Source organism: Mycteria americana, chromosome 2 (genome assembly GCF_035582795.1).
Source record: "Mycteria americana isolate JAX WOST 10 ecotype Jacksonville Zoo and Gardens chromosome 2, USCA_MyAme_1.0, whole genome shotgun sequence".
Taxonomy (NCBI): Eukaryota; Metazoa; Chordata; class Aves; order Ciconiiformes; family Ciconiidae; genus Mycteria; species Mycteria americana.
This window is the reverse complement of record NC_134366.1, coordinates 133,695,165-133,721,220: the sequence shown is the minus strand read 5'-3', so window position 1 is coordinate 133,721,220 and position 26,056 is coordinate 133,695,165. Positions and strand designations below refer to the sequence as shown.

At 36.8% G+C, this 26,056-nt stretch overlaps 1 protein-coding gene across 2 annotated transcripts in view; it reads left to right on the top strand.

Annotated features, from left to right (window-relative positions):
• NSMAF (neutral sphingomyelinase activation associated factor) overlaps nt 1-26,056 on the top strand; it is a 41,158-nt gene that overhangs the window by 5,443 nt on the left and 9,659 nt on the right. The window contains exons 2-21 of one of the 2 annotated variants that reach the window (XM_075494704.1): nt 5,820-5,909; nt 6,008-6,086; nt 6,179-6,246; nt 6,336-6,372; nt 9,183-9,233; nt 11,491-11,562; nt 11,945-11,992; nt 12,118-12,170; nt 12,686-12,815; nt 13,799-13,870; nt 14,720-14,828; nt 17,776-17,952; nt 18,881-18,960; nt 20,367-20,457; nt 20,554-20,617; nt 20,737-20,788; nt 21,834-21,954; nt 22,245-22,376; nt 24,174-24,216; nt 24,656-24,819. In XM_075494704.1, the coding sequence (XP_075350819.1) occupies nt 5,820-5,909; nt 6,008-6,086; nt 6,179-6,246; nt 6,336-6,372; nt 9,183-9,233; nt 11,491-11,562; nt 11,945-11,992; nt 12,118-12,170; nt 12,686-12,815; nt 13,799-13,870; nt 14,720-14,828; nt 17,776-17,952; nt 18,881-18,960; nt 20,367-20,457; nt 20,554-20,617; nt 20,737-20,788; nt 21,834-21,954; nt 22,245-22,376; nt 24,174-24,216; nt 24,656-24,819 (1,733 nt within the window). Of the gene's footprint in view, nt 1-5,819; nt 5,910-6,007; nt 6,087-6,178; nt 6,247-6,335; nt 6,373-9,182; nt 9,234-11,490; nt 11,563-11,944; nt 11,993-12,117; nt 12,171-12,685; nt 12,816-13,798; nt 13,871-14,719; nt 14,829-17,775; nt 17,953-18,880; nt 18,961-20,366; nt 20,458-20,553; nt 20,618-20,736; nt 20,789-21,833; nt 21,955-22,244; nt 22,377-24,173; nt 24,217-24,655; nt 24,820-26,056 lie in introns of those variants that run through there. The other variant, XM_075494705.1, reaches the window with a different exon arrangement.

Below are 26,056 nucleotides of genomic sequence, written 5' to 3'. Positions count from 1 at the left end.
AGGCATTACAAATTGGTGTGCTAGGCTGGACCAGTGAAGCTACTGAAGCTTCCCCCCCCCCCCCCCCCCCCAAGTTCCAATTTTCAAATGATCATATATATTAAGAAAATACCATCTTCTCAGAAGTTTTCTGAAAGCTTGTTCACTATTGGATAGCAATACTACAACTTTGAAGATGAAGACCAGACTGTTAAGAAGCTGTAATACAAGGCATTGAACATCTTTTAAACTCTCACTCCTTGTAGGTACTTTCATGGGGTTTGAGCTTTCTTTGAAAATCTTGTCTAATTTGTTCCTGTCATTTTCAAAATAATATATTAGTTTTTTTAAAATAGTCTAGTATGTCAAGTTCAATATACAAGAGAAAATGGTAAATGATCCCTGAAGACATGACTGTGGCTTACTAACTTCATCAGTCTGTTGCAAGCCATTAAATAGAATGGTGACCACAAAATTTGTGAACATAAACCTGTAAAATGTGCCTTTATTAGGAAGCCAGCATAAAAATATCCTGTAATACACTTTAAGGTGTGAGTTTTATTGCTTGATTTTAAAGGATTTTGCGTCAACAGATACGTGAGTTGCTTGCCATGAGAAGATACAGCATTACCCTTCTCTAAGTAGATTTTTAATAAATGCTGATTAAATCATTTATACTTGGGAAGTTTCAAGTAACAATTGGGTTTTACATTTTGAAAATGATTAAAATGAACCACTTGCTGATGATAAGAAAAATATCTCAAACTTGATCCTTTTCTGTTTGCCTGAAACAGAATAGTTTCTGATATTTAATTATTACTGTATTATAAGAATACAAAGTTTGAGAGCAGCAGGCAAATATAGAAGATCCCTTTGATTTTTATGAAAAAACACAACTGTTTGTGTTAGTACCAGAACTGGTTTTTTCAGATACTAGTTCTTGCTGATAATTTAAAAGGACAAAAAAAAAGTCTTTTTAATTTTAGATATGATAGTATTTTTGTACATTTCCCAGTTAATACTTACGGTTTGCTTTTGGGGGGAATTTTTTTTTTTTTTGATAGGTTTCTTTAATTTTTTTTTTTTTTTTGGGGGGGGGGGCAATTGCATTATTGAAGTTGTCCAGTCCTTCTCACTGGAAGACCAGTTTGCCTGACTAATTGCTGAGGTTGAGGGGGTTTTTATGTCTTGGGGTCAGACTTGAAGGCAAGGGACGGTAGACTGGGAACAGGCTTGCTTAGTCTTACTTGACTTGACATTGGCTTTGTGATCCAGGCTGTTCTTCCAGGGCAGTGTGGTAAGTCACAGGCTTACAGCGTGTGCTGTTAATGACTCAGCACAGGGAACAGTACAGCTGCTCAGTGGCTGAAGACCAAAACACAGTTCTCAACTGTTGCAGATTTAATCAGTTTTTTATACAGGGTATCAAGCATTCTCTTCCTCCTGTTATTTATTGGGTTTTTGTTTTTATTTTTTCCTCCTGTCATGCACAGAAGAATTAAATTACTATTTTAGATCTACACTAAGTGTGCGTACAAATTCCTGTCATAGGATTACATGGCAGTTGATAGTATATAAATTTTGTATGTCAGTCATCTTGATATCACAAGTGTCTTTGGAATACTTTCTTTAGCTCTTTGGAAGACAGTCAGCCTAAAGTCCATATGCTTAGCTGCATGTTGAAGATCCCCATTGCTTTAATTGTATAGCTATTATGATTGATTTCCGATTTTTTTTCAGGCCTTCACAACACTGTGTTTGCCTACTCATGCAACATGCCAGAGACTGATCTGTTTCATTGCTATCTGTAAATACTTGTTAAACCTCCTGGCAAGCCTGAAGTATCATCCTGTGCAGTGGTGGTTCTCAACAGGGACCCTGTTGATACAATAACTATCAGTGGCTCTACTTACTTATGTGGAAGAAGTCTTGTTCTGTGAAGATAAAAAGCTCTGACTATACTCTAGGAACATCTGATGAAACTTGACTTTTCCTTTTTTTGACAACCCTATGGATCATTAACACAGACAAATGAAATTTAAATACTTAAGCAGTAAGGACTGGGATGAGTTGAGAGATTCCAGAGATCATGCTTCATAATCTCCAAAGTTTGTAATTAGCAGTAACGTGAACTGGTCTAGATTTGTTAGCCAGTAGTTGAGATGCAAGTCTGAAAATTTTGGTTCCACTTATGGTATCATAACTAGAACTTGAAAACTTACTTGTAGAAATGAAGGTAAGAGGTACTATTGTCATGAGCGATTGAAAGAGAACAACAAGAGAAAAGGAGACGCGAAAAGCTCCAGGGAGCTGGAACACACTGGCAGTATCGTGAAAAAGAGTTAAAGATAACAAACAGTCAGACTCCAGGAAAAAGAATAGCAATATTTCTTCTTAGCTAATGATGTCTTTAATCATACTTTCTTTTGTCTTGGTGAAGAAGCAGACAGTGAAATCATGGGGTTTGAGGAATACTTTATGGCCAAGAAAGGTGGAATTTTGAAAGGTGGAGTTTTTGTGACAGAATCTTTGGACAGGCTGTAAGTTTGTCTCAATTGCAATGGGTACTTGAGAAGAGTCGAGATTGGTGATTGTATTTGTGGATATTTGATGTCTGGCTCTGTCTGCAGAAGTGACTCATAGCAGCCTGAAAATACAGGAAAATGCAGTTAGAGTAAATGGACTTGCAAGTAGCAGAGTAGCAACAAGCACAGAAATGCTTGCAAGAGACTGCAGAACGACCTGGAAGGCTCTGTGGAGAGCATGGGGGGAAGGATAAAATGTGGAAAATGCACTTGGCCTATATGACGTACAATGTTTGGAGTAAAATGCTTTAACAACTGCCAGCAATACAACCCTTTTTCAAGACAGCAAAGCTGAGATCAGAAAGTGAGCATGAGATTACGGCACAGGAGGTTGCTGGTCTCCAGCAAGGAGCTCTACAGCGATGCTGTCTCTGTAAAACTGGATAGTGAGTAGTCGTGTGGAAGAGACACAGAGAAACTAATAGCAAAAGGGTAAACTGGATGCTGCTAGTAAGTATTGTATTTAAGAAGGAAGAAACCTACGATTTCCCACAGTACCTAGTTAGCCTATATGAAGAGTTTTTGTGCATACCTTGTGCGTTATTTTGTTCATGAAATAATCTGATTCAGCAGGAGTGAGGATTATGCCGGGGAAGGTGTACCTCAAATCCTTCCCAGTAGCCCACAGCTTCTGAGTTTGGGAAGGTGAATTGATAAGTAAGGTGTTGAGTATAAGGACACAACAGTTTCTAGGTGATGGTTATCCTGAAAAATTTGAAAGAAATAAATCTTGGTTTATGTATTTTGGCTTATGTAAGCATGTTGTAGTTACTGTGAATAACAGAGCCAATGTTTTAATGTATAAACATGGCTTATCTTGAATATATGAAGGATTCCTGCATTTACCAAAAACTTAAAAGGAAAGTCTAGTAATTACCAGTGCTGCCAACAGGTGAATTTGGAAAGAGTATAAAAATGTGGGGAGTTTGTCAAAACAATAGGTGGAGACGAAGGAAAGAGCCCAAGAATGAAGAATTTCAGAAATTAGTTCTGTCGACCAGGCGTTACCAGTTTTCTTGGAAGAAAAATTGTGGGACTATGAACGTCATTGCTGTGAAGCTGATTGTTCCCTATGTCAATAGTGTCTGTTCCCTAATGAAAGAGGGTAGACTTTTTTTCAAACAAAACTGGGTATTACCTTTGTTCTTAACTTTTTTATTTAAATATTTTGGCTTGTGGATAATAAGCTGAATGTATATGCTTATACATACTAGAAAGAAAAACATTCTGATGGTAAATTGGTCTTTATATATTGTAACATAGCTTTATTAAAAAGCTTTCAATCAAAATGTGATAAGACTTGCTAGATCCGAGTTTGCAAAATCCCAGAAATTTTAAGTTTGTCCCAGATGATTTCAACTGGATGATGTGTTGAAAAATGGGATTTAATGGTAACTGTGTGGAAGCTGCTATGGCTTCATATTCATGTTCCCCCCTAGCTTGTAAACTGTTCCTAGTGAAGATTTTTTTCATCCAAATGGAGAGCTAGGCCACCTTTTTAGCTTCCTGAAGGATCAAAATAAATACAAAAAGAATGGTTTGGCTCCTTCAAAGGCAGCAAAGCCTCAAACTTGGAAATTCAGTTTACACCTGTTGAAAGGACAGGCTTTCATAGGTGGCAGTAAGTTTGAAGAACAGACTTCTATGAGAAACAGAAGGCAGCTGAAGTTATGTCTTCTGAGAAAGGATATGTGAAGGCAAAGCCCCTAAAACCCCACTAGAAACTAGAGATATTCAAGAACCATACAATAACAGGAGATGGGGTAGAGGCTGAAGAGTCCTTTTGAGATTTGTGTTGAATTTTCTTAAGGAGTTGTGTATGGCGTATACTGTTCTAACTCTTATGTTTTCTAACATTTTAACAGTTGTTTCTTAATGGCATCATAAAATATGTTCTCAAGAGAGGAGGGGTAAAGCTAATGCCATTTTGAAAAAGCAGCAGAGCATTAGGACAAAGTGTCTTGGACACACACAAGCAGTTTTGAGTATATGGACCCACTGTTACTTGTAGTTACAGTAAACCTTTATTGTTATGTTCTGTTTAATATAACAGACACAACACAAATCTTATGTGAACAAGATGTATTTTCCAATAACACTGTTTTTTCTATTGTGAAATATGCTTTCTTAACGAGCAGGCTATTCAGTACATTCAGTTCATTTTGTGAACTCTCGACATCTTTACTGCTATTTGAATACTGCTCTGGGGACACTTGGCATCTATTAGCATTGTCACGGGCGTTTCTTGTGAAGCACATCACGAACACAGTACAAAAAGCTCAAAGCGTGGATGTGAATAAATACTAAGTACTTCTGCAGATCAGACCAGCGCCGCACACAAACAAACTGTTGTACTTCCAACTGAAGCGATAAAAGATGTTTCTTCTCCTCCTGCTGTGCCAACAGCCACTGGCATTCCCCACAGCTGAAACGCATAGGTGACCATGTGTTCACCCTGTTAGTACAGTTGGTGAGTTTAATCACTTGCAGCAGTTTGAGTCGTTAGAGAATGCAGTTTCATGTTATATCTAATCTAGCCTATTTGCATTTACCTCATACCAGCACTGGCATTACTATGATCCTGCAATTAAATACTTTGGAAGACTTCACATTTTTTATTATTATTTATTTTTTTGTTGGTGAGGTTTGCTGAGGTTTGCTGTCTATTGGATTAGTCCATGAACCGGCTTCCTGTGGGGTTGAACAGGCACTGGTACAGAGGAAGTGCAGAAATGTGGTTGGAGAGGAAGGTAATGCTTCCTCAGAGGGTATCCATCGAGTGGCTCAGGTGTGTTGTAAAAGCTGTGGCCATGTTTTCACTTAACACTTTAGACCAATGTAACTTGGCTTTACTTCAGAAAGATCTAATCTTCTCCATTCCAAATGATTAGTTCCTGCTGCTCCTTTTGTGTCATTGCATACTTTGACTGGCATACACTGATCAAGGCTAAACTGATGTTTACTGGGGGGAAAGCCTGGCTATGTTAGGATAGTTCCTACCTGAGACATATGAACAGAATCAAATATCTAACCTTATATATGTTGGAAGAGCATCAGTTGATCTTCTTCATGTGTACACAAATTTTCCATATGGGTTTGTTCTTTTAAAAAGTTAATTTAAATTAATTCATTCTTGGGGTGTGCGGCACAGCACAGAAATCATTGAAGGCTTCCCAAACACTTGATGTATTTTTCTGAGAATACTAACTCTTATGGTGTTTTCTTTTTGAATAAATAATTTTTTTTTATTTGTAGGTTTTCACTGCTTCTTCTTAACCTGGAGGAATATTACTTTGAACAGCACACAGCTAACCATATTATAAATAAAGGTTGCAGAGACGAAAGGTACAAAACTCTTACATATATTCATTTACTGGAGTTGTTCTAATCTCATGTATCTCTAACACGTACACAACTACTTTCTTTTTTATTGTTCCTTTTAGAAAATGCAGAGGCTCTCTAAAAATTTGCTCGAAGTCAATCATTTTTGAACCGGATGACAATATCCAACCCATTATCAAGGTAAGCAGTGCAAACTTGCAATTTCTTGGTAACTTAAGATTCTCTTTAAAAACCTTTTAAGAAGGAGTATGTATTTTTATAACTTGCTGCAGATACCACTGAGAGACTGCATTAGTATAAAAGCCCCAGAAGATAATGAAGCAAATAACCCTTTCACACGGTACGTGAATTTGAGTTACTGTATATATGTATTTAACTCCTTTTAAAGCTGAAATGCCCATCTCTTCAAATATCTTATTTACATTTTAGGGATACGTCTGGAGGGATTTCTGTTGTATGTAACCAGGTAAGACCTGCATATAACAGATTCTTGATGTATAAATGAGCGAGGTTATGTTCTTTAATGGTGTCTTTCTCAAAGCTGGAGTCTTAGCGTGGGGGGTTAACTGGAAACAAAACTAATCAGTGTCAAAAACTTAGCATTAATGTGAAGCTGTTGATGCTGGAAATTTCAAACTGTTAATGACTTCATTAAGTCATTAATTTGATAAAGTCAACTTTTTGCACTGTGCATTTTATAATGGAGCTTAGGGCAATTTTAGAATTGAATGAAAAAGGAGAATAGACTGAAATTAAACTGGTTATTAATCATCTTTGTTTTGATCTTGCTATATTGCTTTCTCCTGCTTTCTGCAGCATGTAGTGGTAATGGCAAAGCCATCTTGATCCTTGCAGTTCAGCTTTGTGAAAACATTGGACTGTGCTATATGTCCACCAAATAGTTTTCAGTAGCTGTCCTGAAATATTGGGTTCAAGTTTCAATCATGAGTTGTGATTAACTTGGATATATTCATGCTTAATGTTAACCAAGGGAATATACTTCAAGCTTTGATAAATTGCAGCTGATAGGTGTTCGAAAGCTGTAAAAGTTTCCAAAAAATGTTCGTGTTTTCATTTCAGGAAAGAACTGAGATGAGGTGGGAAATATCCTTTTAAACATTCTAGCAATACGTAAAATTGATAGCCTTGCTAAGTTAAGTACTGCTGCAGTCAAAAACGAACTCAATCATTTAATGTTATCTATGCTGGAGAAGTTTGTGGACTGTGTTAAAGTAATCAGTGTATTTAATTTCCTCTTGAAACTGCTTCTGTGAAGAGTACTGTGTAGCCAAGGTTTCTTGTGTTGGCAGTTTTTTTGTGTATTGAGTGTTTTTAAAAAAGGTATTTCTAATTTTTCGATGCAATTGTTCCACCATACATTATTAGTATATGTTCTGAAGAACAAATAATTATAAAAACATCCCATAGGAAAGGAGAATTAACTTTTAAAATGGCAGGTGTGGTTAGCACCTTCCCACTCCCTGCCCTTTCCATGTGTAGCTTGCCAGTCATCCTCCTGTCTCTGGGGAAATGTTCTGAAATAGTTGGGTGGCATGATAAATGCTGGTATTTTATACAAAAAGGCATAGGGGCTTTCGAGTGTGAAGTACTCATTGGTTGTACTTATGACAAATCATGATCTAATTATAAATATTTTTTCTAAGTAGAATTTCTACTTTGTAGGAAACTGCACGTAGCGAATAATTGGAACATCTTAAACATTTTCGTCTTTTCAAGCTCAAAAAAAATTGTTAATGCATAGCTGGATAAGAAGCTTTGCTTTACATAACAGGCAACTTAGAAACTAATGGCTATAAAATACAGCAAATGGAAATAATAATTGGAGATTATTTCAGTATTTTTTCTCAAGATAAAATTGGGGAAAAATCCTCCAAAATAGGAAATGAATACAGTATACTAAAGTTTTTGCTGTGCTTGCCTTTTTTTTTTAACTTGTATTGTCTACTTTTTCATGTAATTTGGGGCTCTCAGTGTAGAAAAATGTTTCATTATCCTGCAGAAGAGCGATCTGAGTGTAAAGCAGGTGTCTCTGATTCTTAGTCTCCTATGGCCTGATTCAGGTCTGTACATGCTGATTTCAGATGAAAGGCACTAAGTGCCATTATTTTTTAATGTAGCACTTAGAGAGGCATGCTGAGCTTGTAAGCTTCTAAGCATACCACTCACTTTTTTCTGGCTGGACGGTGCTGTGCGTGGTTGTGTGGTGAAGGTTGGCTCTGCTGTCAGCCAGTGGGAAGGCTGTACGTGCCAGCCAGAAGGCTTCTGGCTAGAGAATGGTACAGCATCTGTTCTTGCAAGTTTAACATTGGCTCTTGGTTTGAGCCTGCTGCCACAATGCCTTGGAGTGTAGAACCACAGGAGTGATAGCTGTAGGAAGCAAACCAAGGCACTGGAAAAGGCCCTTTGATCGGCCAAGTCTCTTGGGCCATGGAGTAGAAGACAGTTGGTAGTGAAGTTCAGAACGTAGACCAATCCTGAGTCTTACACTCAGGCCTGAGATTTAGCAAGTTTGAGCCTTCCCTACAAACAGAGCAAAAACACGACTTATTTCTGGCTTGTCTTCTTTCAGACAGCAGATAGTAAGGTGATGTCTACAAACCAATGTGCTAGCAGTCAAGTCTTTCTATAGGAGTTGTGAGAATGTTCTGAAGGAGAGTAGTTTCATGGGGGTTTTGGGGAGGGAAGATCCTCTTGGATGTGACAATAGCATCAGAGAAACAAAACTGTTCAAAAACATGCTGTTGGATGAGAGAGGAAATCTGGTGTTTATGGTGGTTGGAACTGGAAGCAAAATGTTTGGCAGTGGAAGAAGGGGTCCATTTGAGAAAGTTTACACAGTAGTTTATGTTGTGAGTTGCCCCTGTGGGGTAATTCCCATCAGGATAGAATCCTAAGGGCATGAGCCTCCAGATGAAAAGAGGGGGCAGATCCTTCCACTGAATGGGACTAGATGGATGGCTGTGTGTATTGGCTGTAATGTTGCAACTCTTTGAAGGTCATATGATTAGAATAAAACCCCACTAATAAACTACATAAGTAAGTAAGCCTTTGAACTACATTGGACATTTGCCCCTCTTGAAACTAGCTGCTACAAAAGGTCATTGTATTTCTGCAGTTGGAGTAGCTAAAGCAGAATATTGCAACCCAGTATTTTGCTTGCTTAAACAGCATTCTTAGCTTTGTCTTTATCAGTACTTCTGATTTATTTTATTATTTTTTAAGGATTGAAACTGTTAACATCTCTTACTCTTTCAGGTTTTTCTCATTAAAGAAAGAAACATTATTGCACCCTATAAAACAGTAAGAGTAAGTATATATTCTTTCACTATTCTTAGCAAACTAATGTTTTGCAAGAATTTATGTTCTCATTTCTGAAAGAGTAAGATAATTATAATTTGAGGAATATGACAATAAAGCTTAAAAAAAAAAAGTAATTGTGCATATTGATAAAACAAGTGTCTGAATTCTTCCATAATGTGTTTGTGATATTTCTTGGAGGACGTACTGCAGACTTGACACTTGCTACTTACCCTTATGTGCAGCTCTGCGGGCTCAACAGTCAGAGCTGTCAGCTGGCTGCTGGTGTTCAGTGGACACTGCATCCTGGCTAAATGGCTTCTGCTTAGTTCTGCTCACACCTGAGATGAGAGATTGCTAGTTGATATTTCCCAGCTGAGTGCTTCACGGTTCAAAGAAATGGCAGATAAGGCTGCTCACAGCAGAAATCAGAGCTTACTTCTGGTTGCTTTCTGCTGATGGGGTGGGTCTGCTCTGATTCTGAGCCTGGAGGCTTCAAGGCATAGAAGTAAGGGAATGCGAGATGGATTAAGACAGAAACACAAAATGAAAATGCAGAGTCATTAAATACCATATTTGCCCAAGAATTGAAACAGACGGAATTATTTTTCTCAACATACTTGTTCAAGTAAGAAATTTCAAGAATGATGGTGTCCATAAATTTGCGTTACTGTAATGAACAGCAAAGAGGCAAGAGATGATCTCTCTTCTCTCAAACTCTGCTTTAGGTTGGTTTTGTGATTAGATCTATCTCTAAACTACGATTTTTTAAAATTTTCTTTGTTTGTTTGCTTTATGCCATTAATTCTTCATGTCTTGAACCTGTTTTCTCTTCTAGTCCTTGTATTTAGTTTTGCCTCCATGTGCAAGATTTATTAAGTATCATACAAATATCTTATCACATTGCCAATACAGTGAAAGAGAAAAGAATCAAAAGGGCTATTTGGAAGGCTTTTCACTTTATTTTCTCCTAAGTCAAGATTAATTCATACCTAAAACGTTCCTGACAGTTAACCATTACAATTTACTTCACAAAAGCGCAGCTATGTTTCTGCATATTAAAACAAGAAATCTAGTTTGCCTTCAGTCATCTCAGAATTTTTTTCTGTTGCTGCTGAATATCTTCTACCTGAATCATTGCCAGTTCCAGATGCGTCACAGAGTGCTGGAATTTGGTGGTACATTTTATCTTCCATGTCTTGCATTGATTGTTTCAGATCAATTACAAAATACTGTGCTGTTGTCTTTGCATATGGCTGGAGAGCTACAGAGAGAACTGCTCACAAAAGCTTTTACATTGTTGGCTGTAAGCAATCCTTGTAGACAATCCACTAGGATTTCTGAGGGCTGTGCTTTCCCTGTTGAAGGAAAATGGTGCTATTTCCATGTCTTCTTTCCATTCAGTTTTAGATTAATCCAGTTGTATCCACTGATCAATGTCTTGATGTAGTCTTACTGATCACTTTTTTTTTAAAGTCTAGCCTGAGAAGTTACAAAACTCTACAGAAATGTGTTAATACAGTTTTATACTACATTCAGGGGTCATCAAGGGATCCCACCACCTTTGCTAAGTCCGAGTTATGTGTAAGAGTTAATATCAGTTAATATCTGTGCACATACTTTTAATATACCTAAGTCAAAACCAGAAATATGTACTATGAAATAATACTTAAAGCTGGGAAAACTTTGTAGAGGAAAAAATGAGTATGCCACATATGCTGGGTGATGTGTTAGTGGGGTTTTTATAAATGACTAGTCAAAGCAGGTTGTGATTGGATTTGGGATCTTCTCAGCTCAAAACTATTTATGTAGAGGAGAATGATAACTTTTATAGCCTAGTCTTTAAAGATTTGATGGGCTGGTATCTTTTGTCTAAAAGATATACAGTAGCTGTTTAAATGTAACATGAAAACATGTCATGTTCTATACTTACATGTGTTTACTTGATGTTAAAATAGAGCAGGTACTAGTTCTACATTTACTGATGTTTACACTATATTAATTTGTTCACTTCAAAGCTATTATGTCGCATTGTATTAAATAACGGACTAAATAATGCACAAAAAACTTACCACAGGGAAGATATATTTGTAAAGAAAAAAAAAATCGGGTTTAACATCTGCCTTTGGAATGTTTCAGGTATACTGCAACCTTTGATAGCATACTTTGTCCAGGTTTTTAGAGTATTTTGATTTTGGTTTTAACTTTTTTTTTCCACTGAGCTTTATTTTAAACTCATTTGTAGTAAATGTACTTTTGGTTTTAGGGTAGAATGGAACACTTACTCCAACTGGACGTTGTTGGGAAACTAGGAGATGTTGTGCAAACTCTACATCAGGTATGTGGTTATTTGATATCACTACACACTTCATCACAGCATCTTTTTTGATATTTAATGGAGAGCTTTCATTAAATATTTATTCTCAAGGTGAAATTCTTGGAGTATCTATTTTTAAAATGTAGCAGTTGAACACAGCATCTAGTTCTGACAGCTGTCATAAGCTACCCATATTAGCTTTATCTATGTACTACTACCCTGCACAGTAAAAGTAATAACATGACAGTAGCAATGAACAAACATGTCATACTTTACAAAGAAATAATAATAGCTCTTTTAGTACTCTGTCACCAAGAATGCTAAAGCCCCCCCAGTTTCTATTGACTTCTGAGCTGTGTGGGAGATCTCTGTGCTATTTCACTTAAACCTCATTGTTCTTTAGCTTTACAGGGCTTCTTGTCTAGATAAGATGGGAGATCAAGCTGCCATGGTAAGTATCTGATTATTTCTGATACCGCTGTTCAATAATGAAATTCTGGTATCACTGTTTAATAATGAAATTCTAATTGCATTTGAATCATAGACCATGTTAACTTTTTTTTCCCTCCACATTAGATAACTGCTATATTGCAATCGCGCTTGGCTAGAACTTCATTTGATAAAAACAGGTATCTTTCTAATCACTTTCTACTGGGAAATGATTTTCAGCTTGTTGGTTGATTAGTCTACTGTATCAGTACTTAGTAGGTGCTTGTTTGGGGCAGCATAAGTTCTTTAATTCAGAGAGTTATCTTTGTATTCTGGACCATTTGGAATGGAGAATGGGAAATTCTGTGTTGTGAAGATGAATGTGTTACTTCTTTATCTCTCCAAACTGTTCCCTTTATATGTGAATTTGTTGCAAATTGGGCATCAGTATATGCCAAATAAAGTTCTGTATAGAAAAGTCAGCTGGCTTACCACTCTGAGACTGGTGCAGAACGTAGAAACTTTCCTTTCTGGAGTGCCTGTTAAAGTAGAGGTCTCAACAAAAAAGTTTCTTCATGTCTAAAATAGCCTTAGTGAAGTCCCCATTCTGATGTCCCAAGGTTATAAGCTAACCTAAAACCTTTCCAGAGAATTTAAGGGTAGCTCTAAGTAAGTAAGAACTGGAGGTAAACTTACTCCCTTTCTTCACTTGTAGATTTCAAAGCATTTCTGAAACGCTGCATATGGAATGTAAAGCAGAAATGGTGACACCACTGGTGACTAATCCAGGGCATGTGTGTGTTACTGATGCTAACTTGTACTTCCAGCCTCTTAATGGATATCCTGTAAGTGCCTCATAGATGGTCTTGCATATGATGTGAGCACGCTGCCCCTCTAGTGGACAGTTTTCATTTTCTGTATTGTTCCTCTTAAATGCACATGGAGCGCATCTCCAAGAAGACTCTGTTTTCAGTTATAATCAGAAGCTCCTTGGTTTATCTTTGATCTGTGCTGCCCTGTTGCATTCAGCATATCTCTACCTCTGAGGCTTTATTCTGTGCTAACTTGCTTAAAGTTGACCTCCTACTGACAAAGCACAAAATATCCTTTGCTCATTCTCTATTAATATTTAAAGATCACTTTTTGTAACATTTTGTTTAAGATAAATTTCTTAATCTCACTCTGTGATGCTGTTCCTACCTAGTGAGAGCTTTGTATACATTTAGTTTATATTGGAAGATCTTAGCTAGGTTTTCCATTAAACTGATTATTTCTTTCTCTAGAGGAAAACTGAGTGCATGTCACAGACAGATTACTGCTTTGCAACTTTGTCACAGAAATAGCAGCGATAGTCTTAGCAGGCCACTAATATACTACAAGTATGTCCAGACAAGGAACGTGTGTTTCACAGCTGACGATGACAAAATGCCATTCAGTTTCTGTCCACCAAGTGGCACCGTTGGCAAACAGTTTGCCCATCAGCCCCATGGCTTCCTTATTTTTAATATAGTTTCTTGTGTTCTGCTCCTCTCTTGCATGATTATTATAACTGGCGACAGGTTCGGGTGATAATACGCTATTCTTTATTTATTTTTAAACTGCTTTGCTACTCAGACAAGAACCAACAGCAAAGACAAGCTTCCTCTTTCGAACGTAACTGCTTAGCACCACTGTTCCACTGCTAAAATGACACGGAAAGATATTGTTTTCATATTGCTAGTATCTCTAGTCACGAGAAACTTCAGATTGACTGGAGAGGTTAATGTAGAAGAACATATACCTTCTGGAATATCTCCATCTTTTCTTCCCCCTCCCTCACACCCCACAGAAACCAGTAGTACAAATAACACTGCAAAATGTGCGTCGCATCTATAAAAGAAGACATGGCCTAATGCCACTGGTAAGCTCAAATATTTTTTTTAATGTCTTGTTATATATATCGTTTCTTAAAATGACCAGCTGAAACTGTGTGCATAATTAGGTAAAAGCTACATGTTTTTAAAAACTCTGGATTAAGTAGTGAACAGCACTCAAAGATCCTTTCTGGTTTTTAAGTGTTTTAGTTCCCTGTGTTGTCAAAAAGATGAAAACAGGAAGAGTGAACTCTGTCAAAGGTGAAAAGTTTCTTTCATATGCAGTCAGTGTAGGGGAAGGGAGAAGGGAGTACCTCCAGGGAGCAATTCATTCCATTTATCTCAAACACCTATCTTGGGACAGAATGAATTGTTCTCTCATGGCGTATTTTCTCTCTGGATTGATTCATGGAGGGAGCTTGATCATTGATTCACATTGAGACTAATGCGGAGTGATGAGTCCTGCTGTACATGACTGAGGGATGATGAGAGTGCTGCAGTGGAACCTTAGTTGTATGCTTTCAGTGTTTGCACGTAAATTTCAGTCTTCAACAAAATTTTTGTCTCAAAACACATGTAAAATAAATAGACATTTAACACTTTACCTTACTCCATTCACTTAGGACAAAGAAGTATATTACCTGTGCTTAATCAATGCAGACAGAGCCAATCTATGGACAGCTATAAAGCTATTTGCTCAGTTGGGTGTAAACTGAATGCTTTTATGATTGGAAATAGGAAAGATCAAAATGTTAGACTTCGTGGGAAAAACTGCTACCCAGTTTAGAGTCTTAAGTTTTAGACATTAGTAACTGGAATATTCTGTTAAAAAACATGAATATTACAGCTTGTCAGTAATTGCTCTCATTTACTTTTTCCCCCCTTTAACTTCTAAGGGACTTGAAGTATTTTGCACAGAAAATGATCTATGTTCTGACATCTACTTGAAATTCTACAACTGTCAAGATCGAGATGAGCTCTATTTCCTTATTGCAACATATATAGGTTTGCAGTATTTATTTATTAATGTAGTCCATAGTACCTTGTGAGGGGAAATTTGTCTGGGTTTTGCTCTGTTGATTTGGGAGAAGAATGAGAAGAATAAACAGATGTATTAGCCCTAAAAATTTTTGATAGAAATAAGCAAAGTTCAGAATGAATGTTGCAAAGTTGCATATATTGTTTGTGTTTGAAGAGCTGAGTATGAAAGCTGAGACAGCATTATTAAGGTGAAACGAATTCTTTTGATTTGCAACTTTATATGCACTGTTGTTTAAACACCCCCCCAACAAAAAACCTGAACAAATGAAATAAACAAACAAAACCCCACAAAACACTTTATCTTCAAAGCAAGGGGTAAATAAGATCCACTCAGCTAAACTGTGTTTTGCTGAAAGAATACAGACTGACTTGTGGGTGGATCTCCCTGGCCCCTGGTTAAGTCAAAGTAAAAATCCTATTGAGAAAGTTCCTGTAATGAATGAATTTCCAGTGTGCACATCAATACCTGAACTTTCCTCAGTCGCAGCAGTGGTAGATGAAAATTACCATTCTGAAACAGTTACATTCTCATTTCTATTAAATCTAGTATGTATTAATTCCTAGGAAGTGATACATATCTTTTGCAGATCATGAACAGAAACTTTCTAAAAGGCTAGCGTGTGTCCTGGAAAAACAAGGAGAAAAAGCTAATAGCTTTTCCGTAATGCTGCTACAGTGAAACATTGAAACTCATGTTTACTGCCAACATTGAAAGTGTTTATGTAAATTTTGTACTATTTTCTTATTGTACCAGAGCTCCAGTTCTGTTTTAATGAATTTGCCAAAACATCAGTTGACATTTTCCCCACTTCACAAAGCAAAGTGTAAAGGCCACAAGGAACAACCACTTCCCCGAGAATCATTTTAGTCTTTTAGATTTTCCTTTTGAAAAGGAAATAGATTCTGACATTATTTTCTCTGTTACTGAAATAACTGCATGCTGTTACCCTGCTTCAGACTTTGTTTTCTGGATAACTTTCAAAGATGAAATTTCAAGGTACAGATGAAGATGATGATGTTGAGGTTCTAGAGCGTGTGCAGAGAAGGGCAACGAAGCTGGTGAAGGGTCTGGAGCAGAAGTCTGATGAGGAGCGGCTGAGGGAACTGGGGTTGTTCAGCCTGGAGAAAAGGAGGCTGAGGGGAGACCTTATCGCTCTCTACAACTACCTGAAAGGAGGTTGTAGAGAGGTGGGGGTCGGTCTCTTCTGAGTAGCAAGCCACAGGACAAGAGGAAACAGCCTCAGGTTGCGCCAGGGGAGGTTTAGATTGGATATTAGGAAAAATTTATTCACTGAAAGGGTTGTCAAGCATTGGAACAGGCTGCCCAGGGAAGTGGTTGAGTCGCCATCCCCGGAAGTATTTAAAAGACGTGTGGATGAGGTGCTTAGGGCCATGGTGTAGTGGTGGGCTTGGCAGTGGTAGGTTAATGGTTGGACTTGATGATCTTAAAGGTCTTTTCCAATCTAAACAATTCTATGATTCTATGTTGTTGTTGCTGGAGGTTAGAAATAATAAAAGTGAGCCATTTCTCTAAAGGTGTTTGTAGCACCTCAGTAGCTGTGTCCGACAGCAGAAGATCCTCTCTTTGAAGGTGCTAACACTTTTTATGTGTAGAATTTAAGGTACTAAGGTGAAGGGAGGATTGGAATGTGTTTTTCCAGCCTATGCTGAGCTAAAATAGAGGCCTGCCATATCCTAATCTGAATTCCTTTCCTTATAGTTAATAATTGTAGTGATAATATTTGAATAACTTGATGTTCCATAGAAATCCTAAATCTTTAGCTTTGTGTTGTAGCCTTCAGCAGTAAATGGTGGTAAAAGGTATTTAAAAACTTTTAAGTAGGAGGAAGAGCAGCCTGTAACACAGATGCAGTAAAACAAGCATGCAGAAGTGTGCCGTATAATGCTTTGTATGGCAAGGATGTGGTTTCACTGTGATTACTTGATGATTGGACAGTTTCTTGCCATTGTGCCATGGTTGCAGTCCTTCCATTCTGCTATTGCAGGCACTTGCCAAGGTGCTGTAAACTGACTCAATGGAAGGAACAATTTAAAAAAAAAAAAAAAGCCCCCCCCCCCCCCCCAAATCACCCCCCCAAAAAAACGGTGCAAAACTACCCCTGCCACCCCCATTTCTCTTGATAAACCTGCCACACAGACAACAGACTAAGATAACAAAGAAACCTCTTTAATTTCATTTTAAGGTGGAGGGACAGAATGAAATCAATATTCCCAGGTCATTTTGTTGTCCAGCAGCATATCTTTGTATTATGGCTATTGAGTAGAGAGTATAATGTAGTTTTGAATTTCTTGAGCCCCTACATAATGCTTCAAACAGAAGCTCCAGGTACATAATTCTTGCTTTCTTGAGTGGTGGTCAAGTTTTATCTTCCTCTAGTCTCTCTGTTTCAGTGGTTCTGAAACTAATTCCTATTTACACACATATGTGACTTCTTTCCACAGGTTATTGTTACTGGGCATCCTTAGTTGTCCAGTAGGAATTTTTTTTTTTTTTTTTGTTGACTCTAAGCAGAACTACTTCTAGAAATATGAAATCTTAAAGGTTGCCTGATTGCCAAGAGAGCTGTTCATGGTCTGCAAATATTTTCCTATACCTCCATAAATGTTCAAGTTCTCTCTCATCCATTGTTTCTATGTTTGGTTTCAGCACTCCTGCGTGATTTTTTTTTTTTTTTGGTTGAATGCAAATTAGGCCTGTTTGAACAGATCTTAAAAAATGTATAAAGTTATGGTAGCTATTGAAACGTGAAGTTACCACTTAATTCTGACTTGTTCTTTTAAACAACTATGCCCTTAATTATTTTATAGTACTTTGCATAATGTTAATCACAGTATAATTTGGGGGTGGAACTCCAAACCTCAAAACTCTTAATGTTTTCTTTTATTTTAGAAAATCATATGACTGAGCATACAGCTGAAAGTTATATGTTGCAATGGCAGCGAGGACATATATCAAATTACCAGTATCTTCTTCATCTCAACAATCTGGCTGATCGAAGCTGCAACGATCTCTCCCAATATCCTGTATTTCCCTGGATCATAGCAGACTACTCTAGTTCAGTATTAGGTATGTGTATACAAAAAGACATGTTAGTGCATCATGTCCAACCTGAAATGTCTCAAGGGGTTTTCTACTGTGTAGAGTTCATGGTATGTCGAAATGAACCTGGCATTAGTGATCTTAGATGTCTTCTTGAGCACTTACCCTTACTGTGGAGTTTAGTGGACACAATACCTCACCTTTTTCTATTAAATATTTTGCCCTTCACATGCAGAGTATGTACCAAGCATCTGCTTGGTGACTTTGAAAATCTGCGATACTGAGCATTCAAACACTTTCTATGATTCTAATAAATGCAAAAGAACCAGTAAAATGGCTTTTTATGGAACAAGTCGGATGCATTGAAATGTATAGCATCCAGGTGTTCTCTTACAGTTCTTAGCATTGCAAGTTGAAAGGAAGAGGCTAACAAGGCTTGTGCCTAAATAGGCTCCTTGATTAAGGGTCTTTCTGGAATTTGTCTTGCAAGCTTGTCCTTTTGAGGATTGTGTCCTTCTACAAGGAGTAGAGTAGGGGAATCTCATGCTATTCATCAGCACCAGCTCAAACACTCCAATCTCATTGTTTGGTGGAACTTAACTTAATAGTTAATGAGTAGGAAGAAGACAATACCAACTGCTTTTGTGCCTCACGTAGCAGGACCTGTATTGACTAGATGATGTTAAGTTAAAATAGCTGTCGTGTATATGTAACTACTAGCTCTTAAGCAAGAGGTATGAGATTACATCTACTTGGAAGGAAGAAGATGAGTAGCCATTTACAGTAAGACTTTATTCTTTTGCAGTTAAGGAGCAGAGAATATTACTGGAGGGGTTTTGTGTTGTTTCTTGTTTTGTTACTGTTTGGGATTTTTTTTGTTTTGTTTTTAAATATTGATTAGAGTACATTCGTGTCTAGTAGAATCAATGCATAGAGACTAACTATATTTTTTTAGATCTGACGAAGCCTGAAACATTCCGTGACCTTAGTAAACCAATTGGTGCCCTGAATAAGGAAAGGCTGGATAGATTATTGGTATGTATATCTTGGCTTTTACGTACTACACATTTTGGGCCTTGTACATATTGGCAATAAAAGGAGCTTTGTCAAGCAAGCTTTGGGAATTATGTAGATATCTAAAACTAACTAGAAACTTATCAGAAGCAAACTTAGCTATAAACATACCTCATTTATTTTCAGCTTGATTTCATCAGTACTAATTTTGTCAGTACTAATTTAAAATTATTTGAGTCTGTTTCCTCTCTCTTACTACCGTTTCATACGTATAGGCTTTTAAATGTTTTACCTCACTTTTAAAATAAAATCCCCAAATCCATTTAACTATTTTAACTGCATTTGTATGGCAGGCACTGAGATACTATAAACATATACGGAAATATAAAACTCCAAGACCAACGGATTTAAATGCGTAATGTAAAATACATGTATGAATTAAACAAGACAAAATAGTAGAAATCTTAAGTACTTCCATTTAAGAAAATGCTGACTTTGAGGGAGAGTACTTCAAAGGGGGGAAATCTGGATCCATGGAGATCAGAGCACCAACTTGAAATTTCCACATGCAGATAACAGTGCACAAATTTCTTCCATTTCTCAAAGTAGCTTTCTTTTCATAAGCAGTCAAACACATAGTTACAGGCTTAGAAGGTCCTTAGTTTCTTGGCTTTCAATTCTTTTTATAAAATCATTGTCTCCTATGGTAAGTTAATTATTCAAAAATAATTTACATAACATAACTATATTTAATATTTTGGAACCTTTATTAGTTCTCAATGAAGCATTAAAAAAAATGTTGCCAGACTAACTGCATTATATTGACAAAAAAGATTAAATATTTCAAAATCGTAAAGCTTCCTAAGGTTGTGGAGGGTAAGAACATGATCAGTATTATGCTTTCAATAACAGTAAATGAAGTTTTCTTTCTAAGATCTGACTGTTTCCTCAAACTGTTAGCTGCCTCATACTTACTGCAGTAAAAGTAATTTTATTTAGAATATGATAGGTTTTAGGGATAACACGTAGGAGTTTAAGACAGGAGGGAATCCTCCAAGTTGAAGTCAATATGTTCTTCCATGGTCTCATTAAACTTAATGTGAAGGACAAAAAGGAAATCTTTTGTTTGCACTCCTTTGAAGTTGAGTCACTGCAGTTACGTGTGAAAGTGAGAGAAGAAGAAAAGCTGAAAACCTGATAATTCTGGATGATAAGTTATAACAACTTTTTCACCTTATTGATTCACTGATCTGATTAAAGCTGCATGGTTATTAGAATTTAGAGTTTATTTTATCGTTAGGAAAAAAAAATTAAGGGTAGTCCTAATCTGTGTCTTAAAAAAAAAATAGTGTGTATGTGTTCAATATTGAAGGAAAGCAGGAGTGCTGATTTCAAACAGACCTCTCTTTCTTCTTCATATGTTGCAGACACGTTACCAGGAAATGCCAGAGCCGAAGTTCATGTATGGGAGCCATTATTCATCTCCGGGTTATGTTTTGTTTTATCTCGTTAGAGTTGGTAAGACAGCTTTTACATGCTCTCTGAGCAGACAGTTGCTTCCAAAGTGGACAAGACTTGGAGCAAGCTGATGATTTTTTTTTTCTTTCTCCTTAGCCCCAGAATACATGCTCTGTCTGCAGAATGGAAAGTTTGATCACGCTGACAGAATGTTCAACAGGTCTGTTTACATTTTGTCTGTAACTAGGTTGGTTTTGTTTTCAAATATGCATCAAGGGAGGGCAAAGCCTTAAAAAATAATTTTTTTTAACAAATGTGTGATTTATATGTGTTATCTAGTCTTGCAGAAACCTGGAAAAACTGTTTGGATGGTGCAACAGATTTCAAAGAGGTAAATGGCTGGAAAATGGTTGTAGTCCTTCTTGGTATCTGTGCTAAGCTTTCTGTTCTCGCATGTCTCCTGTTGATTTGAGAGTTTTGGGGTGGGAGTGGGGTGTGTTTTAGTTGTTTTTTGTTGTTGTGGGTTTTAGTTGTGTGGGGGTTTTTTAAGGCTATTGACTGCATTTTATGAATCCTTTAACGTTTTTAACATCTTCCTTCTCTGTAATTCCATGATTGCTTGCCTGTGTCTGCTTTCTGGCTTTTAGTTTAACAGAAGTGTCATTGTGAATGTTATTGGAATAAGTGGGAATTACCAGAGTGGATTAAGGCTGAAAAGATGCAATTTTATGTATAGTCTGCTGGACTCTTGTAAGGAATTTGCTATATTACAACAGTACATCTAGAGAGATTAAATTATAGAAGTTTTATCTTAGGTTTTTTTGAGCCTTATAAAAACAATAACTTGTAGAATATGTTGAGAATGATTAACTGTCAGATAGTGGGTGCTGTTAAATAATGCTTCTTTGATAAAAGAGTTTAATATAGTGATACTTCTTTAAAAAAAAAGTCCATAGTTAATGATGATGGAATTGAGGTTGGTTACCTATGGTGGTCTTTAAATAATTGACTTAACCTCTGAAACTTTTGTCATCATTCTAGTTTTAGTCTATATTTTTGTCTTGACTCTTACCTGATGTCTTAAAAATGAGAAGGTAGCTATGCAATGACAGTTCTGAAGATACCCTTAGATTTTACAGATTCATAAGTCACACATTACATGTTAAAAATATTTATGCCACTCTGAATTTAGTTCGGAGAATTGCCATGAAGATAGTCAAGAAGCCTAAACATAGTTGGAAGGATAATGGGAGGAAGTTTCCAGTGCTTAACCAACAGAGAAGAAAGCCTGGAAAAATTACTACCCAACTTCAGGGCTTGTCATATGAAGTTTGATAACTATCAGTTTTTACTGACTGTATTCTACTTAAGTGATCAAAGCTAAGCTAATTTCAAAATTTCCTTCTTTTTTAAAATTTTTAAAAATTTTCTTCTAGTTGATTCCAGAATTTTATGAAAACGATTCTAGTTTTCTAGTAAACAGTTTGAAGTTGGACTTGGGAAAAAGGCAGGGTGGAAAGATGGTTGAAGATGTAGAGCTTCCCCCTTGGGCATCAGGTAATAATAGTCAAACTTTTTGTATTATGAATTAATTCAAGATTATCTAGATTCTGGGGATGATGGTTCTTCTCTCAAAAATGCCCATTCTGTTTTATTCTGAAGGAATTTTTGCTTTAAAACACTGACATAATTAATAGTTGTGTTTAATTTTTATAGCAAACTTGTGGTTTGTTGTGGGGTGTTTGGGGTTTTTTGTTAGGCTGCTTTTTCAAGAAGGAAGAGGAAGAGAGATGGATACCAATACTGAATGGGATATCTTCTCCTTTAATTAACCTTTGTCCTGCCAGGTCCTGATGATTTCCTTCAGAAGAGCCAAGAGGCTTTAGAAAGTCAGTATGTATCAGAACATCTTCATGAATGGATTGATATAATATTTGGCTACAAGCAGAAAGGAAGTGAAGCAGTTGCAGCTCACAATGGTAAGTATACACTTTATAGGAATAGCAGAAAAAAAAGGGATGCCTTAATTAGCCAGGGATGGTAAATAACAGCGTCTCTGTAATGTCTGATTTGTTTTGAGTGTTCATAACTATGCTTTAAATGCTTGATCCTTAAAGAAAGTGCAGTTCTTTGTTACTGGAACTAGTGTCTTATCTAGTAAAATCTATTGCCTTCATGGTGATTTGCATCTTTGAAGATGTACTTAAGATGGTAGGCAAGAAGATTGTACAGCATTACTGTTACTTGCTCCCACAGCACGGTGTGGCAGTGTAGTATGGAAGTAGTGTTTCCCAATTGAAAATGGGAGTGTGTAAGGTGTCCACATAAACATGTATTTAATTTTCCTACACTGTAATTACAGTGTGATAATTTCAGTGCAATTTTTCCCCCTCCTTCTGAGAGGATTGGCAAGGGAAGGAAAGGGCTAATGGGCTATAGCTCTTTAGGAGCAAGAATGAAGGAAAAAGTATGCAGGTGACTAGGTTTGTCCTTGTGTACAAACATTACCGCAGTAGGATATGTACCTTTTACTGTACATGTGGAAAGTTTCACTGTTTGCAGTCTTATTCTGAGCATGTATGTAGTCATTGTAAATGCTTACAAAAGGGGATGTTATTATGTGTTTGCTATGGTGATGTGTTTAATTTAGCTAGACCTAATAGTAATATCAATGATTATTCAGCAGTTTGATATTTAATTATGTGTGTTTTTACCTAATAAGGAAGTGTCCTCTTGGTAAAGGAAGATTAGCAGATCAGAGTTACAGGGTGTTTATTCCAGAAGCCCTGATCCTTTTGAAGGATTACAAGTAACAGACAATGTTGAGATAGTTTGCACTTAAGAAGATAGAATAAGTTTAAAAAGAAAACCTTACTACGACAGTGGGGAGGGAAGGAATAAGCAACTCTTCATTTTGGTAGTCAGTGCTTTCTACTTCCAGTGTAAGATAATGTGATTTGTTTTGTGGTATTTTTTGTTGTTTTTTTCTGGGTTTTGTTGTTGTTTTTTAATGTGCTTCCCCACATATCCTTAAATCATGATTGGCTATATTTTAGGTTTGCAGGGTTCAGCATCCAATCATACAGTGACCATAAGTGTCAATTACAATGTGCAAGAGGCTTTGCATATGGTAAATCATCATTTAAATTATGGCACCTATAATTTTCACCTCTCAAATGAGAGCACTTTTTATGCACAATGTGCTTCCTCTGCTGCAATGTGGATTTTTATTAGTGTAATGAATTGCAGACACTTGGGTAGATAAGAGAGACAGAAGGCATCTGTGTATGAATGAAGTTATGTCAAAATATAAAGTAAGTATTCTTATGGACAGGCCCCGAAGTAGTTCACTGTGTAACTGCTATCCTCATAGCAAATGAACAGGTGAATAGGCAGACCTTTATGATCATTCTTTACTACATTTTGTTTACCTGTCTAGAAAATAACCAGCGATCCAGTTATGCAACTGTGCTTTTTTTTCTTTATTGGGTGTGTGGGTGGTATTTAATGAAGCTTAAATAAGTCATCCTTCCTTTATGAAAGGACTGACTTCTGAAACTTTCTCTGAGTCTCTTAGAAATCCTAAACTTTTTTCAGGTGAGAAACCCAGGATTAAAACACCAGATCTCAAACTCTATAGCCTGCTGAAATAGCTTAGTTGCTTAAATATAACCAAGTTGAGTAAAAAAAACAACTTTTTTTTATAGTGGGTATGCAAGACAAAGAAAATGAGCCTTGTATATCTATATTGTACAAATAAACTTTTTTTTTTCCAGTGTTTCACCCATTAACTTATGAAGGAGGTGTGGATTTAAACAGGTAATGAACAAGAATCAGAATGTTTTTGTTAAAGCAGTTAGCTAAATTTCTCAGTATCCCTCCAGGTTCTCTTCTGGCTGTAAAAGTGCTCTGTACATGAATGGTGTAGCTCTTCTATTTTAGAATCTCAAATATGTAGAGAACCAGCGTCAAGTTCTCAGTTTTAGCATGCATTTAAAGATTGTTACTTGAACGTTTCTTCAGTCTGGCTTTCGTGAAATTGCTTTATTTTTTTTTAATTGACTGGCATCATACATAAACAAAATTATGAAGCTGTCATATGACAGTCTGTCACATCTGTGGTAAATCAGTTCTGTAAGAATTTGTGATGGCCTATAGTGCTGTAGTAACTGCACATGCAGGCCCATGCTTTCAGGGGAGGGGAGGAAGAAAAAGTACTTGCCTACTTGGCTTAATTAAATATCTTGTTTTTGTAAAGTATTATGGACCCCAATGAAAAAGTAGCTCTGCTGACACAAATCTTGGAGTTTGGACAGACACCAAAACAGTTGTTTACAATTCCTCATCCCCGAAGGATAATACCGAAGTTGAAAAGCTTGTCTCGAACATCTAGTCACAGTGTTTCCATAGCTGAGTCTCCAGGTAAATGTGTAACACATAAACTGATGATGTAATGGATGTGTAATTTTGAGAAGTTCTCGATCTTTCTCCCACAGGATCTTATTATACAACTCTCCTGGCCACTTTCCCTGTAAGCCAATTCAAAATAAATCCAAGAACTAACTGTTACAGAAAAACTGGCAAGACCAGTTTCAAATCTGAAAATACAGGTGTTGTCCTGCATTTTGCCTTCTGTTCCAGTGGTCTCCTCTGGGACTGTTCAACCTCTGCTTTTGAAGCTGTGGGAGGGCTATCATCCCTGGCCTTTCATGACACTTCAAAATAAAGCTGATATGACAGCAGCTTCAATGACCATATCTGCAGGCACTCTAAATGTTTAAAGATTTGTTCAGTTTTTGAACAGGGATTTTTTGGGGTGACCGATTGGCTTGACCTAAATAAACCCTAAGAACTTAATAAGCATCCAAATTTTTTTCCTTTTCCATGACTTGAATAAAAATCTGTAAAGAAATTACTTTGTTTTCCCTACGTACTGTAGGGACAATGTTGATTGAATAAGTTTCTTCAAGAAAAGGGTATGTAAGGCCATCACAGGCTTCTCTTCAATGAAGAATGTAGACCACTTCTCTGAAACTAAGATGCTATGGTCCTTATCATATGTATAAATTGGACTGAATCTTAAGCTCAGGTATCACACAGAAAGGTTTTTCTCAATTGGTTGTCTTCAGTTCACTTACCTTTTGTTGGCTTTCATTTTAAAGCAGAGAACTGAAGATGAGTGGTACTTAGCATGGCAACCTGTAGCATCCAAATGGCAAGAGTGGCTTTGAAAGTTGAATATGGTGATAATAGTGTTCATATGTGTTAAATAGATATGGTGGTATGCTGCCTAATTAACTCGCAGATCAACAGTTCCTGTTGGATTTGGCCTTTTTATAGTAATTGACATCCAATTGTCTAAATTTTGTTGTGTTTTTTTTATCCCTTAACTTTTGCAACAGTGCAGTGAAATGAAGTTGTGACATTCCTAACAGAATGCAATAGAATAATAAAAGCACATGATGTATTGTAGCAGTAGATGGCTTTCCTGGTACTTTTCCATATGGAAAGCTCTTGACATCTCAATGGAACACCAAAACATCTCTACAGAAACGTTTTTGGGTTTGGCTTTGTTTTTTCCATTTTGGAAACATACTCTGTAGTCTCCAGTTTAAAAGCCCTGGTTTGGGGACTAAAATCATATGCTTGACTGTGTAAG